At 40.8% G+C, this 19963-nt stretch overlaps 1 protein-coding gene across 1 annotated transcript in view; it reads right to left on the reverse strand.

Annotated features, from left to right (window-relative positions):
- Window positions 1-19963, reverse strand: part of GUCY1A2 (guanylate cyclase 1 soluble subunit alpha 2) — a 210900-nt gene that overhangs the window by 60327 nt on the left and 130610 nt on the right. The window contains exon 6 of the mRNA XM_087966215.1: window positions 11552-11695. Coding sequence (XP_087822341.1) covers window positions 11552-11695 — 144 coding nt within the window. The remainder of the gene's footprint in view (window positions 1-11551; window positions 11696-19963) is intronic.

Here is a 19963-nt window from a genome sequence, read left to right on the forward strand (position 1 = left end):
CCATTATTTTGGATGTTGAGGTCTCACATAAGATATGAACCCTTGCAGTGATGCCAGCCACCTGAAAGTTTGTCAAAATGGACGTACATATATGAGTCTTTGAAGAAGGCAGTGTAGAAATATTAAATATTAGAATCTATTTTTATACAAAATGTTACCATAATTTTCACAGAGGGGTCCTTATGTGTTTGGAATTTTTGATCAGATATAGTTTTCAAATTTAGAGTTTAAAGAGTGCAGAGAAGAGCAACAAAGATGATTAGGGGACTGGAGGCTAAAACATATAAAGAACAGTTTCTGGAATTGGGTGTGTCTAGTTTAATGAAAAGAAGGACTGGGGTGACATGATAGCTGTGTTCCGCTCTCTCAGGGGTTGCCACAAAGACGAGGGGGTCAAGCTATTCTCCAAAGCACCTGAGGGCAGGACAAGAAGTAATGGGTGGAAACTAATCAAGGAGAGAAGCAACCTAGAAGTAAGGAGAAATTTCCTAACAGAATAATTAACCAGTGGAACAACTTGCCTCCAGAAGTTGTGAATTCTCCAACACTGGAAGAAGAGATTGGACAACGATTTGTCTGAAATGGTATCTCCTGCCTGAGCAGGGGGTTGGACTAGAAGACCTCCAAGATCCCTTCCAACTGTTATTCTGTTCCATTCCATTCCATTCCATTCCATTCCATTCCATTCCATTCCATTCCATTCTATTCTATTCTATTCTATTCTATTCTAAATCATACAGGTTCTCCTATATGTTCCACTCAGAAATAAACCACTCTGCGATCAGTAAAACTTAATTCTTAAATAAAAAAACCTTTACTTTTATATATAATACCTTGGTTGACCTTGAGAAACTAAGAAAGATTGGATCAGATTAAATGGGAGTTGTCCAGGAAATACCCAGGCTCTAATCTAGACTACAAAATGAGAATATCCGGGTTGAAGACGTCAGTAAGCCAGTTTTTAAAGTTTTCTCCAAAATTAAAAGGATATGTTCTAAAAAGCATGTGTCTTTAGGGCTACGAGGAGCTGAGCTTTGCTGAAGAAATTCTTTATTTTCTCAACTACATATAGGATTGCAACATCAAATTTTTATGTTATTAGAATTGTTTATAATCCTTTGATGCCAGATTATTGAACCCGTCTTGTGAGCACTCAGTTTATTTATAAGGAGATGACTACATCAGGATGGATTCATAATGAATTCAGCAGTCATTTATTTGCTTACACTCAAAGGTCAAAGCAAAGCCATAGCTATGCAACTGCAACCTTAAAATGTAAACAGCGCTCTTATTGGAAGTGTCACGTTAGGATGCTCTGAGTGTGATTCTCCTGGGAATCTCTTTCCTTGGGAAAAGTATGTGCAATGTCATTCCCCTATCCAGAGATGCTGGGAACTGAATTTCTAGATTAAAAGAAGTTGCACTGGATATCCTACAGCAACTTCTCTTCTGCCTTCCCTGGTAATAGGAAACAAGAGAAACCGTTTGTCCTGCTAGATATTTGGTCTGTGTTCTCTCTAATCAGCACAAACATTAGCAAGAGACATTGACACAGTGCCCAAGATTTGGAGTGTGAATGATAACAACGGCTAAGGTCAGAGCTTATGCACTCTGCACAGAGAACTCACTCATATCAAGACAGCTATAGCGATTTAATAGACCTGAATCATCAATAGTAAGTGGTTTAGAACAGTGGTGGGATTCAAATTTTTCTACTACCGGTTCTGTGGCCGTGGCTTGGTGGGCGTGGTGTGGCTGGGTGGGCATGGCTTGGTGGGTGTGACAGGAAGGATACTGTAAAATCCCCATTCCCACCCCACTCCATGGAGAAGTTTACTACAGAATCCCATTCCCTCCCCATTCCACTAACCTGCTTTCCAGCTCTGTTTTCCTGTGCAGGGCAACAAAAGAAGACCCAGCCGATCAGCTGGGACTCGGGAGGCAGAGAATAGATGGGGGCGGGGCCACTCAGAGATGGTATTTGCTGGTTCTCCGAACTACTCAAAATTTCCACTACCGGTTCTCCAGAACTGGTCAGAACCTGCTGAATATCACCTCTGGTTTGGAAGTGCTATATGAGAAGAATTTAAGAACTACCCCAAGGCTGGATCAGGCCAAAGATCATCTAGGCACAGTAGCCAACTGAATGGATTTGGAAAGCTCACAAGCCTAGCCTGAAGGATGATTGTCTCTTTCCACTGTCACTTCCCAGTAAACATATCAAGCTGCCTATGATTCTGGAGGTAGTACACAGCCATTAATACAAGTAGACACTGAACAGAGCCTCCTCTGAAAGCCGTTCAGACTGACTACCATTATTGCAATTATGTTTTATTGACAAAGAAATAAAGGGAGATTAGTCTAGAACTGTTTAGTTTGAAATATCAGCTGGCCATACCCTTCTAGGATTTGAACCTGGGCTACTTACATATTAGATAGATGTACCAACCTCTAAGCCACGGGTTCTCCTCTCTTTGTCGGCTATACCAGGGAAAAGATTAAGTGTTTTTTTTATCAGGGCCACTGGTCTACTCAACTATGAGGTGCAGCATTATTGCAATGTGAAAAGCTATTTAAATCTGCCACTCCTAAATCCTCTTAATTTAAGTGATTAGTGGCAACTTTCAAAGCTCTGAGAGGAGAAAAACTTCTTTCTCTTCAAATTTGCAATTAAACTTTTCCTTGCTGCAGTATATATTGGAAGACTCATAGTTTGAAGCCCAGCCTATGTACTGTCAAAAGTCTAGGTCTGATCCTCAACTCTCCATTAAAAAGGTTTACATTCAATTTCAAAGAGTCATTACTGGTGGAAAGGAGGGAGTGCCACATAAATGTTTGGATGGTCCTTGTTAAAGATCCTCCAGGAAATTGGAATGGCACACCTGAAAGGCCACCTCTGTTTTTATTGATGATACATACTGACCACTGGAATAGTCAGGCACCTTAATGCAAAAATTGTTTTCCTTTGTATTTTTTGTATATGTGTGTGATTGTGATGTGTGTAATTGATTCAGTGTTGACTCCAGGGAACTGCCTGGACAAGTCTCTGCAGATTTCTTGACAAGATTTCAGAAGTGGTTTTGCTATTGCCTGCTTCTTAGAGTTGAGGGAAATTGACTGGCTCAAATTGGCTCACACAGTTGGTTTTGTGCCAAAGGCTGGACTAGAACTCACCCTCTGCTAGTTTCTTAACTACTACAACAAATTGGCTCTTTCTTTTCACTACAATCCTTTATAAAAAAATATGGAGTTATATTTTCACCTTTAGGCTTGGATTTATCATAAACTAAAGTTGCCTTGTAGCTTCATACCCAAATCCTTCTCTAGGCAACTGAAAAGAGAAGGTTTTTACAAGCTGCACAGGGAACTACTTTTCCCAGAAAAACCAATATTACAAAGATGGCCAGACAGAAGTGAGAAAGTCTTGTTTCAAGGTTTCCTTAGGTAATTTTCTGGCTATCGAGTAGCCGTCCCTAAACTAATACCAAGATAGCAACAGCACTTAAGACTTACATACCGCTTCACAGTGCTTTACATCCCTCTCTAAGCAGTTTTACAAGTCAGCATATTGCCCCCAACAATCTGGGTCGTCATTGGAAAGATGGAAGGCCGAGTCAACCTTGAGCCTGGTGAGTTTCGAACTGCCAAATTGCAGGCAGCTGGCAGTCAGTTGAAATAGCCTGCAGTACTGCATTCTAACCACTGTGTCAACATGGCCCCTTCTCTTTTCCTTTTTAACATTTCTGCAATTAAAAAAAGCCTCTACATACTTTAATTCTGATGCTGTAGTTGCATGTCCTGAAGTTGTCTTATAACATTTCCACCATGTTGATAGCCACAATAAAAGTTAAAGGTTTCCCCTGACCAGTTGTGTATGAGTCTGGGGGAGGGGGTTCTTAGCTGAGGGAGCCATGTTGTCCGAAGACACTTCCTTGGTCAGCATGACCATATCCCGAGACACAAGGAATGGTGTTACCTTCCCACTGAAGTGGTATCTATTTATGTACTTGCATTTGCATGCTTTTGAATTGCTAGGTTGGCAGGAGATAGGGCAAATAACGGGAACTCACCCTATCATGAGGTATTTGGGTCTCAAACCCGTGCTGTCAGCTTTCCATGTGATCAGCTCAGTGTCTTTAACTGCTGAGTCACTGCACCCCCCCAGTAGATAATGGCAGATAGATGGGTTCTCACATAATGACCTAAGCCTCAACACTATCTGAAATACACAGAAACTCAAGAGTGGATGGAAGCTTTTGCTATACCATCACTGTAAGTGACAAGGGAACATTTCTGTGTGAGCCTTAAAGTAGTATGGGATAAATTCTGCATGGGAAAAGGCCATGTGCCAGTATTAATGCTTTGAACCATCTTTTAAGCAGGGTAGAAAACAGCAGCCCAAAATGCCTTTAATTCTGGAGAATATAATAAACAAAGGCCAATGTTTAGGGCAAGGATCTTCAAATTTCGCAAATTTAAGACTTGTGGACTTCAACTCCCAGAATCCCTGAGCTAACATGACTGGAGGAGGAATTCTGGGAGTTGAAGTCCACAAGTCTTAAAGCTGTCAAGTTTGAAGATCCCTGGTTTAGGGAATTCCTACTGCAGCATTACCTCTGCCTTTCAGTATTCCATATTTTGCTACAGTACAAAGAAACCATCCAAAGTGTAAGCATTTGTGATATCACCCATTTAAATTTACCTTAACCCTTTTGGTGGGAATTGTAAAGCTTTGCATAGCTCAAATAGCATCTATGATGCATTGTTGAGCAATGCTGAAGGAAATGTAGAACTTAACATTAAACGAGACTGACATAAAAGAATATATAAACTGAATTTTTAAAATAAATAAATTAAATAAGGGCCAGCTATGGAAAGCTTCTCAAATAACACTACCAACTCTTCTGAACTAATAGTAATACTAGCATCATAATTTATGCTAGTGTTATAGAAAAGAACAACTAAAAGATATTTTAATGTTTTAGGCAGTTCCCCAATAAAATCAGCCAACAATGGGATCTTAACAATCAAACTATTTTTACAGTACAACACAGAGGTCCATTACTAGATGTCAGAGGCAAGCAATTTCCCCTTACATGGTTATGAAAAATTAGGTCCCTAAAGACACCTAGCAAAGGAAATCATCCATGTGTAAAAGTAACCTTGCCTGTGTGTGCAGCTAATGGTGATATAAATCTGCGTGCATAGTTTCACTGATACTGAGAGTCATCATGAGCAAACTGTTAACTAAATATGGATGAGGATGTTTTTGGCATCAATAATCACAGACTGTGAAAGTATGTGCATATATTGGAATTCTATACCTTTGTTATCACCACAGCTGTTAAAAACCAAAATATCAAAAGCTTGGGGAAAAGAGGTAAACATCTGCATGTTCATTTTTTTAAAAAAAATCTTTATAACAAACCTTTCTAGGAGATGCATTAAACAGCAGTTTTTCCTTATATTTGAAGAATGCTGGAAAGACTGTTTATGTTGGAAGGAAATTATATGTTTGAAAATCTTTCTATGTGTTTGGAAACACTGTTTTTTAAAAAAAGGCATTTCCTGAAAGACAAAAGCGCCAACACTTTTGAAATCGAACATTGCAATCTAAAGAAAAAAAATTATGCCATTAACCAATTTTCAACTATATCTGGTCCTCGATTATCGACTTAATGGAGCCTGCTCATTGCACTCCTAAGTCATTGCGGTCATAAAGCAGGTCATTACATGATCAGACCTGTTTTTTTACTATTTTGTGTGTGTGTGGCCATCATTAAGTGCGCCCATTGTTCACTATGGAGCATTTTTTCCAAAAATTGGAAATAAATGCAGTTGTAAATCACAGTCACATTACTATGGGATGCTGCAAGTAGCCATAAATATGGGCCAGTTCCTTAGTGCCCCAAATGCAGTCATGTGACTTGGGGGGCAGCCAGTGGAACTTTGGAACCTGGTCATAATTACCTTTTGGGGGGTTGTAACTTCAACCAATCAGTTGTAAGTTGAGGATCTATCTTCATCACAAAAAGGACCACCTCTATTTAATTTATTTATATATTTATGTACATATGTGTGTACGTATGTGTGTATGTATATATGCATTTATTTATTTACTTATTTATTCTTCTATTTTGAAATTCATCACTAAAAGTGTCCTCATTCCTACTTTGGACTCAGTATTTTTCTTATCTGACCCTAGCACTGATTGTGATTCTTCCTCCAGTCTCCCAAGATTATTCTCATATCCCATTACATTCCTATGCCAAATAAATTAAAGGAATGAGATAATAAATATATATATTTAAATTTACTTTAGAGCACTATCATTCTTTATAACTCATCATCTGGATTATTCAGCCACAATAAAATGAATAAAATAAACTCCTAAAGGGGAATCATTCTCCATATTTTTCTGTCCGTGTTCCTGCCATTACCCAAATTATTTAATGTCTTTTGTTTTTTGTTAATGAAGAAAGTTATATTAATATCAAGATCAAGCTATTAAGTCTCTTTTACTGAATGAAGTATAAGTGATTTTTTAAAGGAAGAGCTGAGAATTATTTGTATGTGTGATGCAAGTTCACTAATTAATTTAAACTTTAATTACTGGAGTTTAGTGTATCTCATGGAATATCTTGATGGCAAAAACTGCTGTTAAATGACATGTTATTATTCAATTTATTAAGGGATACATGAAATTTAGCACTATATACATAATTCTTGTTATGGCTTTTAATTTTAGGTTGGGTTAATAATTGCCTTACCTCTCATGTCCATTCCTGCTTTCCTTCTGAGAAAATTTTTTCACTTTACAAATTCAAAGGTTTCTTTTTTTATTTGTATACATTTAAGACTGCTTACAGAGTAAACTTAAAATATTTTTTTATCAAATTAAATGCACCTTTATCAATCCAAACTTGAATATTACCACTAGCAACACCTACATCTAGCATCAACTCTTTTTAAATGATGAACAAATAAATAAGAACATGCTTATGCCATCAAAAGAAGCAAGGAAATGAATTTTTTCAAAGGATATAGGAGCAATGAGTTGTGGAAGAAAAAGTAATTACTTAGAAGAAGTAATTTTATATTTCTTTATAATTTAACAATAGTAAAAGAAAAAATATAAGAGAAATAAATAAAAGGAAGAATAGTAAATAATGAAAATAATAACAGAAAAAAATAGAAAAAAAGAAAGAAAAAGAAAAAGTAAGATTACAAAAAAAAAAACAGCTTCTGATCTTTGTGACAACAGTTACAAATTTTTACTTTGCCCTGTCTCTGTACGGTTACATCATAATTTCCTTATTTCCATAAGTTACCCTTTCTAATTTTCAAACTCATAAATCACAAGTCCATTTTTCTTTTTTCTTTTAAAAAATAACTACAAGGGGTTTTCAATCATTACTAAATGCAGCTGTTGATCTTTCTCTGATCAAACATGTTCATCTTGGCATTTCTGCTAGTTCTGTCAACTTTACCAACATTTCTTCATTGTGGGTATTTCAGAGTCTTTCCATTTTGCACATATAATAATGTCATATGAGTGAACATGTGTTTAAAAAAACCCACTTCCGTGTCTCTTTTTTTCTGTCCGTGTTCCTGCCATTACCCAGAATTATTTAATGTCTTTTTGTTTTTGTTAATGAAGAAAGTTATATTAATATCAAGATCAAGCTATTAAGTCTCTTTTACTGAATGAAGTATAAGTGATTTTTAAAGGAAGAGCTGAGAATTATTTGTATGTGTGATGCAAGTTCACTAATTAATTTAAACTTTAATTATCTGGAGTTTAGTGTATCTCATGGAATATCTTGATGGCAAAAACTGCTGTTAAATGACATGTTATTATTCAATTTATTAAGGGATACATGAAATTTGGCACTATATACATAATTCTTGTTATGGCTTTGAATTTCAGGTTGGGTTAATAATTGCCTTACCTCTCATGTCCATTCCTGCTTTCCTTCTGAGAAAATTTTTTCACTTTACAAATTCAAAGGTTTCTTTTTTATTTGTATACATTTAAGACTGCTTACAGAGTAAATTTAAAATATTTTTTTATCAAATTAAATGCACCTTTATCAATCCAAACTTGAATATTACCACTAGCAACACCTACATCTAGCACAGGGGTGGGCAAACTTTTTGGCTCAGGGGCCGCATTGACTTTTAAAATTTGACAGGCGGGCCAGGTCAGCACAAGATTTTTGGGAATCGCCCCCCACCCTTCCCCCTCTTCTCCTCCTTCCCCTCCCCTCGGAGGCCCCCTGAGTCAGGAGTTGCTACTGCCGGCGCGGCTCAGCGTGGCTCCAGTCCCGCGTTGCCTTGGGAAGGGAAAGGCAAAAAGGAAGAGCCGCGGCGGCGCTTTTGTAACGGGAGCAGCGGCACCGGAGGCTCAGGCTCAGCGGCTCTTGGTTTTGCCTTTTCCTTCCCAAGGCAACGCGGGACTGGAGCCGCACGGAGCTGCGCCGGCGGTAGCAACTCCTGACAGCCCCAGCCGGACACCTGAGCGGAGCCGGGCGAAAGTGCCTGTTGCTGCTGCCGGAGCACCGCCGGGTCGCCTCCTCCAACCAGCCCGCCCGCCCGCTGGCCTTCCCCTCTGCCGCGCGGCTCGGGGCCAGGCGCGACGCCCGCAAGTTAAAAGGAAGCCGAAAGTTGCTGGGAAGTTGCTCGGGTGCTGGGAACAGGCTTTAAAGTGCCGCCTGAGCAAAGTTTAAGCAGCCCGCCCGCCCGCTGGGTGGAACCCTTCCTGCTCCTCAGCGGGAAGACGCTCCAGCCTGCAAACTTTGCCTTTGCAAAGTTTAAGCCTGGAAGCCCCGGAAACCCAAGCAACTTCCCAGCAACTTTCAGCTTCCTTTTAACTCGCAGGCGCTCGTGCCTGGCGAGGGGAAGCCCAGAGCCTCCTCCAAGCAGTCTGCCCGCCCGCCTGCCGGGCTTCCCTCTGCCGCTGGGCTTGGGGCCAGGCGCAAGCGCCGCGAGTTAAAAAAAGCCAAAAGTTGCTGGGAAGTTGCTCGGGTTTCCGGGCTTCCAGGGCTTTGCAAAGGCAAAGTTTGCAGGCGGGAGCATCTTCCCGCCGAGGAGCGGGAAGGGTTCCGCCCGGTGAGTGGAGCGGGCTGCTTGGAGCGGGCTGCCGTGCGGCTCGGGCGGCGCAGCGCCCGCGAGGTTAAAAGTTGCTGGGAAGTTGCTCGGGTGCTGGGAGCAGGCTTTTAAAGTGCCGCCCGAGCAAAGTTTAAGCAGCCCGCCCGCCCGCGGTGGAACCCTTCCGCTCCTCGGCGGGAAGGCGCTCCAGCCTGCAAACTTTGCCTTTGCAAAGCCCTGGAAGCCCCAGAAACCGAGCAACTTCCCAGCAACTTTCGGCTTCGTTTTAACTCGTGGGCGCTCGCGCCTCGCCCGAGCCGCACGGCGGAGGGAAGCCCAGAGCGCCGCCGGGTCGCCTCCTCCAAGCAGCCCGCTTGCCTGCCCGCCCGCCAGGCTTCCTCCGCCGCGCGGCTCGGGGCCAGGCGCGAGCGCCCGCGAGTTAAACGAAGCCGAAAGTTGCTGGGAAGTTGCTCGGGTACTGGGAGCAGGCTTTTAAAGTGTCGCCCGAGCAGGACCGCCGAGCCGGGAAGCGGGGCACCAAGGCAGGGCAAAGCTCCACCAGCAGCGGCCTAGCTTTAGGTGGCTCCAAGCAGCCCGCCCGCCTGCCGGGTGGAACCCTTCCTGCTCCTCGGCGGGAAGACGCTCCAGCCTGCAAGCTTTGCCTTTGCAAAGTTTAAGCCTGGAAGCCCCGGAAAAAAGGGGGATCGGCGGGGACTCACCTTCGGAGAGGTCGCACTCGAAGGTGATTTCGAACTCCCAGCCGAGGCCTTTGCAAATTTCTTTTCTTTCCTACCCTAGATCGCTCTGCACTGTTTTGCAGCTTTGGGGGCCCTGCGGCACAGGGCAATACGCCACGCCCAGCGATTTTTTTCAGGGGCGGGCCGGATTGGACAGACCAATGGCAGCAATTTTTTTCAGGGGCAGGCCGCATTGGACAGACCAACGGGCCGGATGTGGCCGCGGGCCGTGTTTGCCCACCCCTGATCTAGCATCAACTCTTTTTAAGTGATGAACAAATAAATAAGAACATGCTCATGCCATAAAAAGAAGCAAGGAAATGAATTTTTCAAAGGATATAGGAGCAATGAGTTGTGGAAGAAAAAGTAATTACTTAGAAGAAGTAATTTTATATTTCTTTATAATTTAACAATAGTAAAAGAAAAATATAAGAGAAATAAATAAAAGGAAGAATAGTAAATAATGAAAATAATAACAGAAAAAAATAGAAAAAAAGAAAGAAAAATAAAAAGTAAGATTACAAAAAAAAAACAGCTTCTGATCTTTGTGACAACAGTTACAAATTTTTACTTTGCCCTGTCTCTGTACGGTTACATCATAATTTCCTTATTTCCATAAGTTACCCTTTCTAATTTTCAAACTCATAAATCACAAGTCCATTTTTCTTTTTTCTTTTAAAAAATAACTACAAGGGGTTTTCAATCATTACTAAATGCAGCTGTTGATCTTTCTCTGATCAAACATGTTCATCTTGGCATTTCTGCTAGTTCTGTCAACTTTACCAACAATTCTTCATTGTGGGTATTTCAGAGTCTTTCCATTTTGCACATATAATAATGTCATATGAGTGAACATGTGTTTAAAAAAACCCACTTCCGTGTCTCTTTTGTAATATACTGCCCATTAATCCCAGCCAGAAAAATTCTGATTTCACTTAAATATTGACCTTTAAAATTTCTTGTTTTACAAACCCACCAGATATGCCAAAAATGACCTTTTTATGCTGTCCACATTTCCAATATAAATTTGAAGTACTCATTTCTCATCTAAGATTGCATATGAATCAACAAATCTTTAAACGAAGACATCAATCCTAAAGCTTGCCAGAATTTGGGCCATTTCTCTTCCATTTTTGAAATGCAATGAACTTGAAGTAAACTAAGTGCATTAATTTCACTAGAGTCTTGACCCTCTCTTTTTAATTCTTTTTATCCTGCCCTTATATTTGTAGATAACTCAAGACAAACACATCTAATATTGCTTCCTTTTCCTATTTTCTCCATAACATCAACCCTGTGAGGCGAGGTGGGCTGAGACAGTGTGACTGGCCAGAAATCACCCAGGTATCTTTCATGCCTAAGGTGAGACAAGAATTCATAGTCTCCTGGGGTTGTAACTTCTCCATAAATATAGACACAATGGGAAAATCAGGGTCCTGTTTATCTGATAATTTGCTTCTAAAGATCTGAATCTCAGAGTACTCCAATTACCAAACAAAAAATAATTGAGAAGCTACGTGTTGCCTATGGATGATGGGTCTAGGAAGTTAAGACAGTATGATGGACTCTTCTCAATCCTTTGCCAATGCCTGAGTAAGTATGTAATCTACAACTCACCTCTTCTAGCAAGACTGTAACTTTAGACATATTATTCACTATGTTAGCAAGCATAGGCTGCTCTTTTCGTTCATTGAACTGCTGCAAATATATAGAAAAGAAGGTACCTTAATTGGTCTTCCATCTGGTGTGAGCACCTCCTCTGACAGCTCCATCATCTTCAGGGCCATCAGAGCAATTGACTTTGCATGATTCAGGTTCTGCCTGTGGAGCCCGGCCGCCACACAGTATGCATCCCCTATTGTCTCCACCTGCAGCAATCAGGCAAATCAAATGCAAACACATGATAATGAGCGGGAAATTGGTGCCATTAATATTTACAATCACCAAATACTGTTTAAAAACATGTCAGCAGAGCATCAATAAGATAAACTATTAAGACAAGGGAGTATAATTACCCTCCAAGTTTGTAAACAGGCACCATCAAATCATGACACCTCGATGGAGTTATTTTCCATAGTAAACAAGAAACGATTGCACTTGAGACAACTTGTACAATAAACTGAGTGATAAGAATTTATACCAAAAGAAAGCAGATCGTTTGGATTATCGTTACATGGATTGCTAGATATATAGTGCCAATAAAAAAGTGTCTACGTGCTTTGCAACCATGGTTCACATTTTTTATTTAGATTGGGGCCCATTCACAATTGGACTTTATGATTATGCTTAATGTTGGAGCTGTTGGCCCCAATGACTGTTGTTAAGCAAGGACCTGTATCACAGTATAGGTTCAGGAGGATATCAATATTTTCCTAAACCTAAGATGATATTGGTCCCTGGAGGCTTTATGAAAGTTACCATTCTTTGATGGCACTACCTCTCTTTTCCTAACAATCAAAGAATAAGACGATAGAACATTCTTTAGTCTTTGCAGGAGACTCCCAATAAAATTATCCACCTCCATTCCTTTTGCTGTGAGGCATTCCATTCATGTGGTTTTCTTTTTTAAAAAATTTTTTCCCTTCCAGAGCAGAGGGAAGGGGGCTGCGAGAATGGTGAACAGACTTAAAGCAGGCAGGAAATATGTTTGCCTTACATTTCTGCAGCCATCAGTCATTCCTTGGGAAATTATTATTTTTTTAGTCTAGGTTACTTAACTACTTTTGTTCACCACAGTGGAGATACGGAAGTTGATCAGGCAGAGATTAATTACTTCTAGCCTTTCCATCACTGTTTTTAGAGAGAGCTGAAATACATCTGGAAAATAAAATCACCTAGATGGATGCACTGATTACTCTACACCAGTGGTTTTTCAACTTTGGCACATTTAAGATACGCGGACTTCAAATCCCAGAATTCCCCAGGCAGCCATAGAAGAAACTCTGTTCTATATCTTTGAATGAAACACAGCCAGGCACCATGTGTTAAATTTATATTTACTAGCAAAGAAATAAAGGGAGACATGCATAGATCTATTTCAAGCTAGTTAGCTCTCGTCAGCCAGCCTGGGATTCGAAACCGGACTTAAAGGTTAATACATCTACTAATATGTAAGTAGCCCGGGTTTGAATCCCAGAAGGGTATGGTTAACTGATGAGAACTAAATAGCTTGAAATAGATCTATATTAGTCTCCCCTTATTTCTTTGTCGGTAAATATCAATTTAATGCAAAAGTGACTGCCTGCGAAGGCTCCTGGATTGGGGCTGAAAGGCAAAAGTGGAAGCAGTATGCTGCATCCTGTATTTGGGTAGACCAGGTTGCCCTGATTAAAAAAAACACTTAGCCAGGCAGCATAGAAGATATTTTCCCTATCAATGTATGTAGACATTAAAATCAAGGAAACAAAAAATGTGAACTGTTAATCTGTGTACAAAAATCCAGGCACCTGGAAAGAACTCCAAAAACATCACTGAGAAGATATAAATCTGAGATGGTTTGGACAGCAACACTAACTGGACTGTTTGGATGGTAAGAGAAATGCAGGTCCATGCAATTCATATTTTCCCAACAAACTAAATTTCATGTTGGTGTAGGAAGTTAGCACCCACCCCTCTCCTAGAAAAATGAAATATCCTAGGAAATATTAAAAAGGCAGAATATTTCCCTTAAAAAGAGTAGAAACTCAGAAGCAGAAGCTCACCTTTGTTAATGGGTGGGCCATTTAAGGCCTAGATCAGAGTATTCTACATAATAACGGCCTCTGCCCATCTCACCACCTGGCCTGGGAAGATTGCATCAGCCAGCACTCAGGTAAAGCCATGTGGTCCAGACAAAGCCTACAAAGTTAGCTAAGACGCCCACCCCTGGGAATCTGACAGCCAATGGGTTACATTTCTTACACAGGAACAGGAAACACTAAGGTGGGGCCCAACAGAGGGTATTAACTAAGGGTCTCTCAGCATCTTCCCTCTTTTCCTTCACCCAACATCTTAAAGCATGTGATCATCCTTTTCACTTTGGAGCTCCAAGCCATGTGGTCCTGTCCACCATTAATCCAGCTTTCCAAACAGCCTCCATGTTTCCAGTGGCTTTTTCCCCACTTGGAACTGAACCCAGAAGGATAATTCTTCCAACATTGTATTCATGTAGAAACTTATTTGTTTTAACAAATCAGAAATGAACAGGAAAAAAAATAAGACTGGTAAAAGTAGAAATCAAATGCAATGAACCCATGAGATTTAAAATCTTATCCATATTGCCATCAATCTGAAATTTCTCCATCCTTTTCTTCACATTTGCTTAGTATACCTCCTTATTGGAGAAGCTGAATTCAAAGTAAAAGTTGAATAGTTTTATCATTTCTTGTGATTGTTGGAATATTGCAATCTTAACTGAGCACTTGGTATACTGACTCTTATTATTTTGAATATATCTGTTGATTTATTGGATTTGAAGAAACCCTTTGCCAATTCCAGACTTTTATTCTTTGTGGCATTTTTCTAAATTCCATGTTATCTTGTTATTTCTTGGTGACTTACCCTTCTTTCCAGTTAGCAGATGGTTTTTGTTTTGTTTTGTTTTGTTTTGTTTAATCTTCCTAAGCTTTTTGTGCTGCAACATTGACTTCTTTTCCTGATGTGTTTACCTCCCTGCTAGAATTGTTTGCAATTGTGTTTTAGTACCATGTATACCATGCTTTACTCATTAGAATCCTATTTTTGTTCTGAGTTAATTAAAACCCATTTTCTTTAAGTCAGTACATTTGAACACATTCAACTTTAGTTTTGCTTCAAATAAAGAAACTCACTGCATTGTATGATCACTTTTCTCCAAAGTTACTGGTACTTCTTCTTCATCTATGTTTGCTCTACTAGTGAGCATGTCCATTTTCCAAAAGAAAAGGTTGCCACCAAGGATGGTCAGGAGTTCCATGGAAGACTCTGTCTCCCAATAGATGATGGCATGATTAAAGCTTTCATCACTGCTACTCTCAAAGATCTACAATTTGTTTTCATATCTTTCTTTGGTTTGGCAGACAATAGACATTAGCAATAGTATTGTATTGGTTTCTTAACTTTTTTTCTTACTTCTGCTAACTTTAAATCCAGTTAATCTAATTTTATCCTCAGTAGGCATAACCATTAAAATGCCTTTAATATTAGACAGATGTTTGCCTCATTAGTCTTGTCATAATTTATTTTCACTGACAAATTTACTTAGTAGGCTTCAACTCCATTATAATGCTTTAATCAAATAATACTAAAGCCAAAGTATGAATATTTATAATGCTGGTTATAAAAGGCCAAATTAAACACTGGAAAAGTATGAATAATTTTTCAACTCCTTCTTTAAAATAAATTTTAGGGGTGCTGCAAACAATGAAGGAATGGTAGTATGGGAAGAGCATTTTCTGTTCAATTTGATATCTTTCTTGCTCAGCTTGTCTTCACAGAACAAAATATTTATATATATGAAAGATACATATATTTAGAATGTATCTCTCTCTCTCTCTCTTTTTTCTCTTACTGACCTACTTCTTAACAGTCTGCTCTTCATAAAGATTCCTGAAATATTTTTTTCCTATCAGTTAAAAACATGATTACTATTTTTTAAAGCATTTAATAACTTACTTGTAGTGGAAGTGGAAGTGTTTCCTTGATCATTTAAGACATGAATATGCCACTTCACTATTTTAACATGTAGCTCCAACTAAAAATAAGTATTCTAATTTTCCAGTTGAAAAACCCAATTCTGGACTACAAAAATATAAATAGCGTGTCTATTTGGGATAGAGAACTAAAACTCAAGCAGCATTTACACTAATTTAGCCTGTTGTTCTAATCTTAATAACCACTGATTTTTTTAGCCCAATCAAAGTCAGTGCTTGGAGAGGGAGATAAGTATATTTGCGATTGATCTTTTTTATACATAAAGCTGTTTCTAGTGCTAGTACTGTGACTGTAATAAATGAGAATAAATAAATAAGGACTTGTTTTACAGGTTTGCCCCAGCCAGTTATCAAAACAAAAAGCCTTCAACTTCACAATAAAATAATAAATGAATTAAGCATATGAATAAATAGACAAACTAATTGTAAGGAGTCGTATTTCATATGCCACAGAAGTTTTGCTGTGAAACCTATTTAGACTTGCTCTAAGTAATCTTATCTGCATTTTAAAAAGGCAACCTAGGACCCAATCAAAAGGAGGAGAAAAACAACCTTTCTGAACTGAAAGCACTTCTCTTTTCATATGAGGATAAATTAGGTGAAGCAGCATCTCCTCCTTTATTTACAACACTGTGTAGTTGATCTATAGCTAAATCAATATTGCAGAACAAAGAAAGAGCAAAAACCAAGACCATCAAGTCAAAAAATAATAAGGTATGGTTAGTACCAGACTTGGGCGAAGAAGTAGATAAAGTGCTTCACACTGCAGAAGTGGTACCATGCCTCTCAATGAAGTGAAGCAATTAACTTCATCAAAGCTTCTTGTGATGCTTCTGAGATTTTTACTAAGCAGAACAATAACACTTAGAGTTATATGTTGCTTCATGGTATTTTACAGCCCCCTCTAAGCAATTTACAGAGTCAGCATATTGCCCCCAACAATCTGGCTCTTCATTTTAATGACCTTGGAAGAATGGAAGGCTAAAGTCATCTTGAGCCAGTGAGACCCGAACTGCCAGCTGTAGGCAGTGTGCAGAATTGGCCTGTTACACTGCATTCAAACTACTGTGCCAGCACGATGCAGCCACCAGCATGACCTATTAGCTGTTGAAAATGTGGGAATTAGCTGGGTGAGGCTTCTGTGATAATCTAGTAAGGAGGTGGATCCAGGGGTGGTCTGATACCGGTTCAGATGAACCCTTAGTTCCGGCGATCAGTTGTCTCCGCCCACCCGCCCCTGTCCTAATCTTTCCTATATTTCGAAGCCCAGCTGATTCATGCGGCACAGCGGATTGCCGCGCCTCAGCTATTTTACTCACCGGGGCTGCAGTAGAAGGTATGTTTTAGAGCTGAAAATGGGTGATTTTCAAATGTATGTGCGTGCAAAGCACAAGCTCACCGAACGGTTGTTATACCGGTGGAATCCCACCACTGGGTGGATCCCCAGGAAGAGGGGGTGCATTCTGGAGAGACAATTCAGTCTGGATGTAATGTCTGAGAGAAACAGAGCGAAGACAGCCCTGTTTAAAATTTTCCAGAGAATATAGTAGATGCAGACAGTGGAGCCCACAGTCTGGCATGATGTTGTCTGTAGGTGCAAATGTGAGAACTCAGCTTGGAAAAATTGCACGTGTCATTCTCAGTTTTGGGTTTGAGAGCCTCAGAAGCTATACAATACAAAGCAATATACAGGCATGATATTCCCCTCTGAAAAAAAAATCTGAAAAGTAGCCAGGGGTGCCTAAGCACCCGCCTCGGTCCATGCAGCGCCCCGGTGGGAATTAAATTGGCAATGCCCCCTTGAAGCTTTAGCAGAGTATCAGGTAAAACTTTGCAACGAGGTTCGCTTCCTTCCCGCATTCGTTCCCACGTCTCCACCGCCCGCCCCACGCGCGCTCTTTCGAGGCCGGCCAAAAGAGACCCCACGCCGTGCACCAAGAAATCGCACACACAACACCAACACTAGCGACAACACACATTCATACTAACCAATTAATGGCCTCCATCCTGCTCTGGGTTCCCCAGGCCCACTGGCAGAACCAAGTTTTCAGGGCCTTCCAGAGAAGTGTCAGAGTAACAGCCAGTCTAATCAGGGGGGTGGGGGGTATGATGTTCCAGAAAGAGGGAGCCCCACCACGGAGATGTTCTCCCGAGCCCCTGCCAGCCCCCAGAAGCCCACCCCTACTCCTCCCGCTCTTTCTCCCAAGGAGACCCTAGGACCAGGCCAGGTGTGGACACTAGCAGTCCCACTTGCTTGGCTGAACTTGTGTTTTACACCCCCATCTTTGCTGCACTCACACAATGCCATCACCACCCCCAGCCCAGAAGTAACACTCACCCACCGAGCCTTCTGGCCAGATTGTGAACCACCAAGGAAAAGTTTGCAAAGAGCAGAACTTGAAACACCCTGCTGCCTTCCCCATCGACTTTGCTTGGCAAGTGGGCTTAATGACTCATCCTCCTCACTTAATGATTGCGATGGGCACTGCCAGGATTGCTGTCACTATGCAATGGGACCCTGAACTTTATAACCATGTTATTGGTGATGAAAATCCTGGTCCCAAACATCTGATGTTTCCTTACCTCCCAGCTCTGGTGGGTCAGGTAGATGTGACCGGCAATAGATAACCTGGTCCCAAGCCACTTCCACATTGAGTTACTCCCTTCTTGTAGGCTGCGGTCAGAAATGACCTTGCAGGTGAGCTTTTTCCAGGAACAGACTGCCCCACCCCCCAAACCCCAGGCAGAGTAAACCTCGCCGCTCCCCCCCCCGCTCCTTCGCCTTGGCAGCCTCCGTAGCGAGGTCAGAAGGCAGATCGTGGGGAGCCTGAGGGCGCGCAGGACGCTTTTTAAAATTATTATTATTACTTTATTAGCTGGGAGGAGTAGTTTCCCCAAGGGCATTTTTGGTGCAGGGACGGAGCGCAGCGCCTGTGTTTCCCGGGGCTCCCCCCCTCCATCCTTTGACCTCGTGCTTCTGGTCTCCTCGGGGAATCTCCTCCACCGAACAGAGCGGGGATGTTCCTTGGCGCTGAGCCGCCTCTCCAGTCATTGCAGGGGAACGCGGTGGCGCTCCCGCAATTACCCAGGGGACGGGGCTTCCATTCATTCCCTGAAGCCGCCGGCCAGCGTGAGGTTAGCTAAGCCGCTTGGAGCGGCAAGAAAGGCGCCAATTCACCTTCTCGCCACGAACTGGCAGCCTTAGACTCGCTTTCTTTGGAAAGGGGGCCTTACGGCTTCCTTCCCAGCTGGAGAAGATGGCAGGGCGGGGTAATTCAAGCTGCCGCTGCCGCCAATCCTCCATGGGAGGAGCCCCGTCAGAAGACTTGTGCCTCTGCCTCTCCTCAGGCCGTTCCTTTTGGGGGGCGATTCCCCCCCAAAAAAACGGAATTCCGATTTTAGTCGGAAGAATATCATATCTGAATATGCCAGTTTTGTTTTCCTCTACAGATAGGAGGAGAAGGCCTCTTTTATTACCTTACATCATTAAACAGCTTTATTTATAGCAGTTTATTTATTATTTTCAAAATCAAGAAGTTTATTATTCTTTTTTCAAGATAAAGCATTTCAACAAAGCTTCAAATAAAGCATCATTTGAAGCATTGTTGAAATGCTTTATTTTGGAAAAAAAAATTTTTTTTTTTACAAAGTCCTAGTTAGGAAAGACCTAACCTCAACATGCTAACACATCCACTGTTGTAACTCAGAATCCAATAGTGTGTTCTGAGGCAGGATTATGAAATTCACACCAACGTTTGTTCACACCAATGGTGGCAGATGTGAGTGTAACCTGATTCGCGCAAACTCTAAAAATTCTCAGATGAATTGACGGCCAGCATAGCAGGAATTTCAGGATCCGGAGGTGTTCATAAATAACAGAAGAGAAGAACTTGGCTTGCAGGGAGATGTCAAATGATATAATGAAAAGACAACTTGATGACGATACATTTACAAGAATTACTGACCCTATAGAAACCATTCTACCTTTTAAAAATAATGCTTCTATTCTTATGGACAATGATGTGTATTTATATAATGTGGCAAATTAGTATAGCAGCTTCCCAACACTATTTGTGAATGCTATATAAGTGCCTGGTTTGATTTCAGCTTAATGTGGCATGAAAAAAGCAAACCATAGTTTATGGTTTAACATTATACATAAATCAGCTATTATGAATACAGTTTGAAGAAATCATAGCTTAGCCCAGTACATGAAACTAACTCATATGTAACAACAGAGTTCAGAAGACAGTCTGGCAAAACAGAATTTTTGGCTGCTAAACAGAATCAATATTATGAAATACTTGCATGCAGAAACTCAAACAATGTTTAAAATGGCATTAAAATGATTTGACCAAAGGGTGAATGTGATTTAAAGAATTAATTATATCAGAAAATACTTCAAATATGTTGTAGATCTCACAAGTGAACAAAAAGATGCATTAAACAAATAATTTTAGCAGTTTA

Source organism: Notechis scutatus, chromosome 5, assembly GCF_049901735.1.
Source record: "Notechis scutatus isolate UNSWTSFEM ecotype Mainland chromosome 5, rNotScu1.2, whole genome shotgun sequence".
Classification (NCBI taxonomy): Eukaryota; Metazoa; Chordata; class Lepidosauria; order Squamata; family Elapidae; genus Notechis; species Notechis scutatus.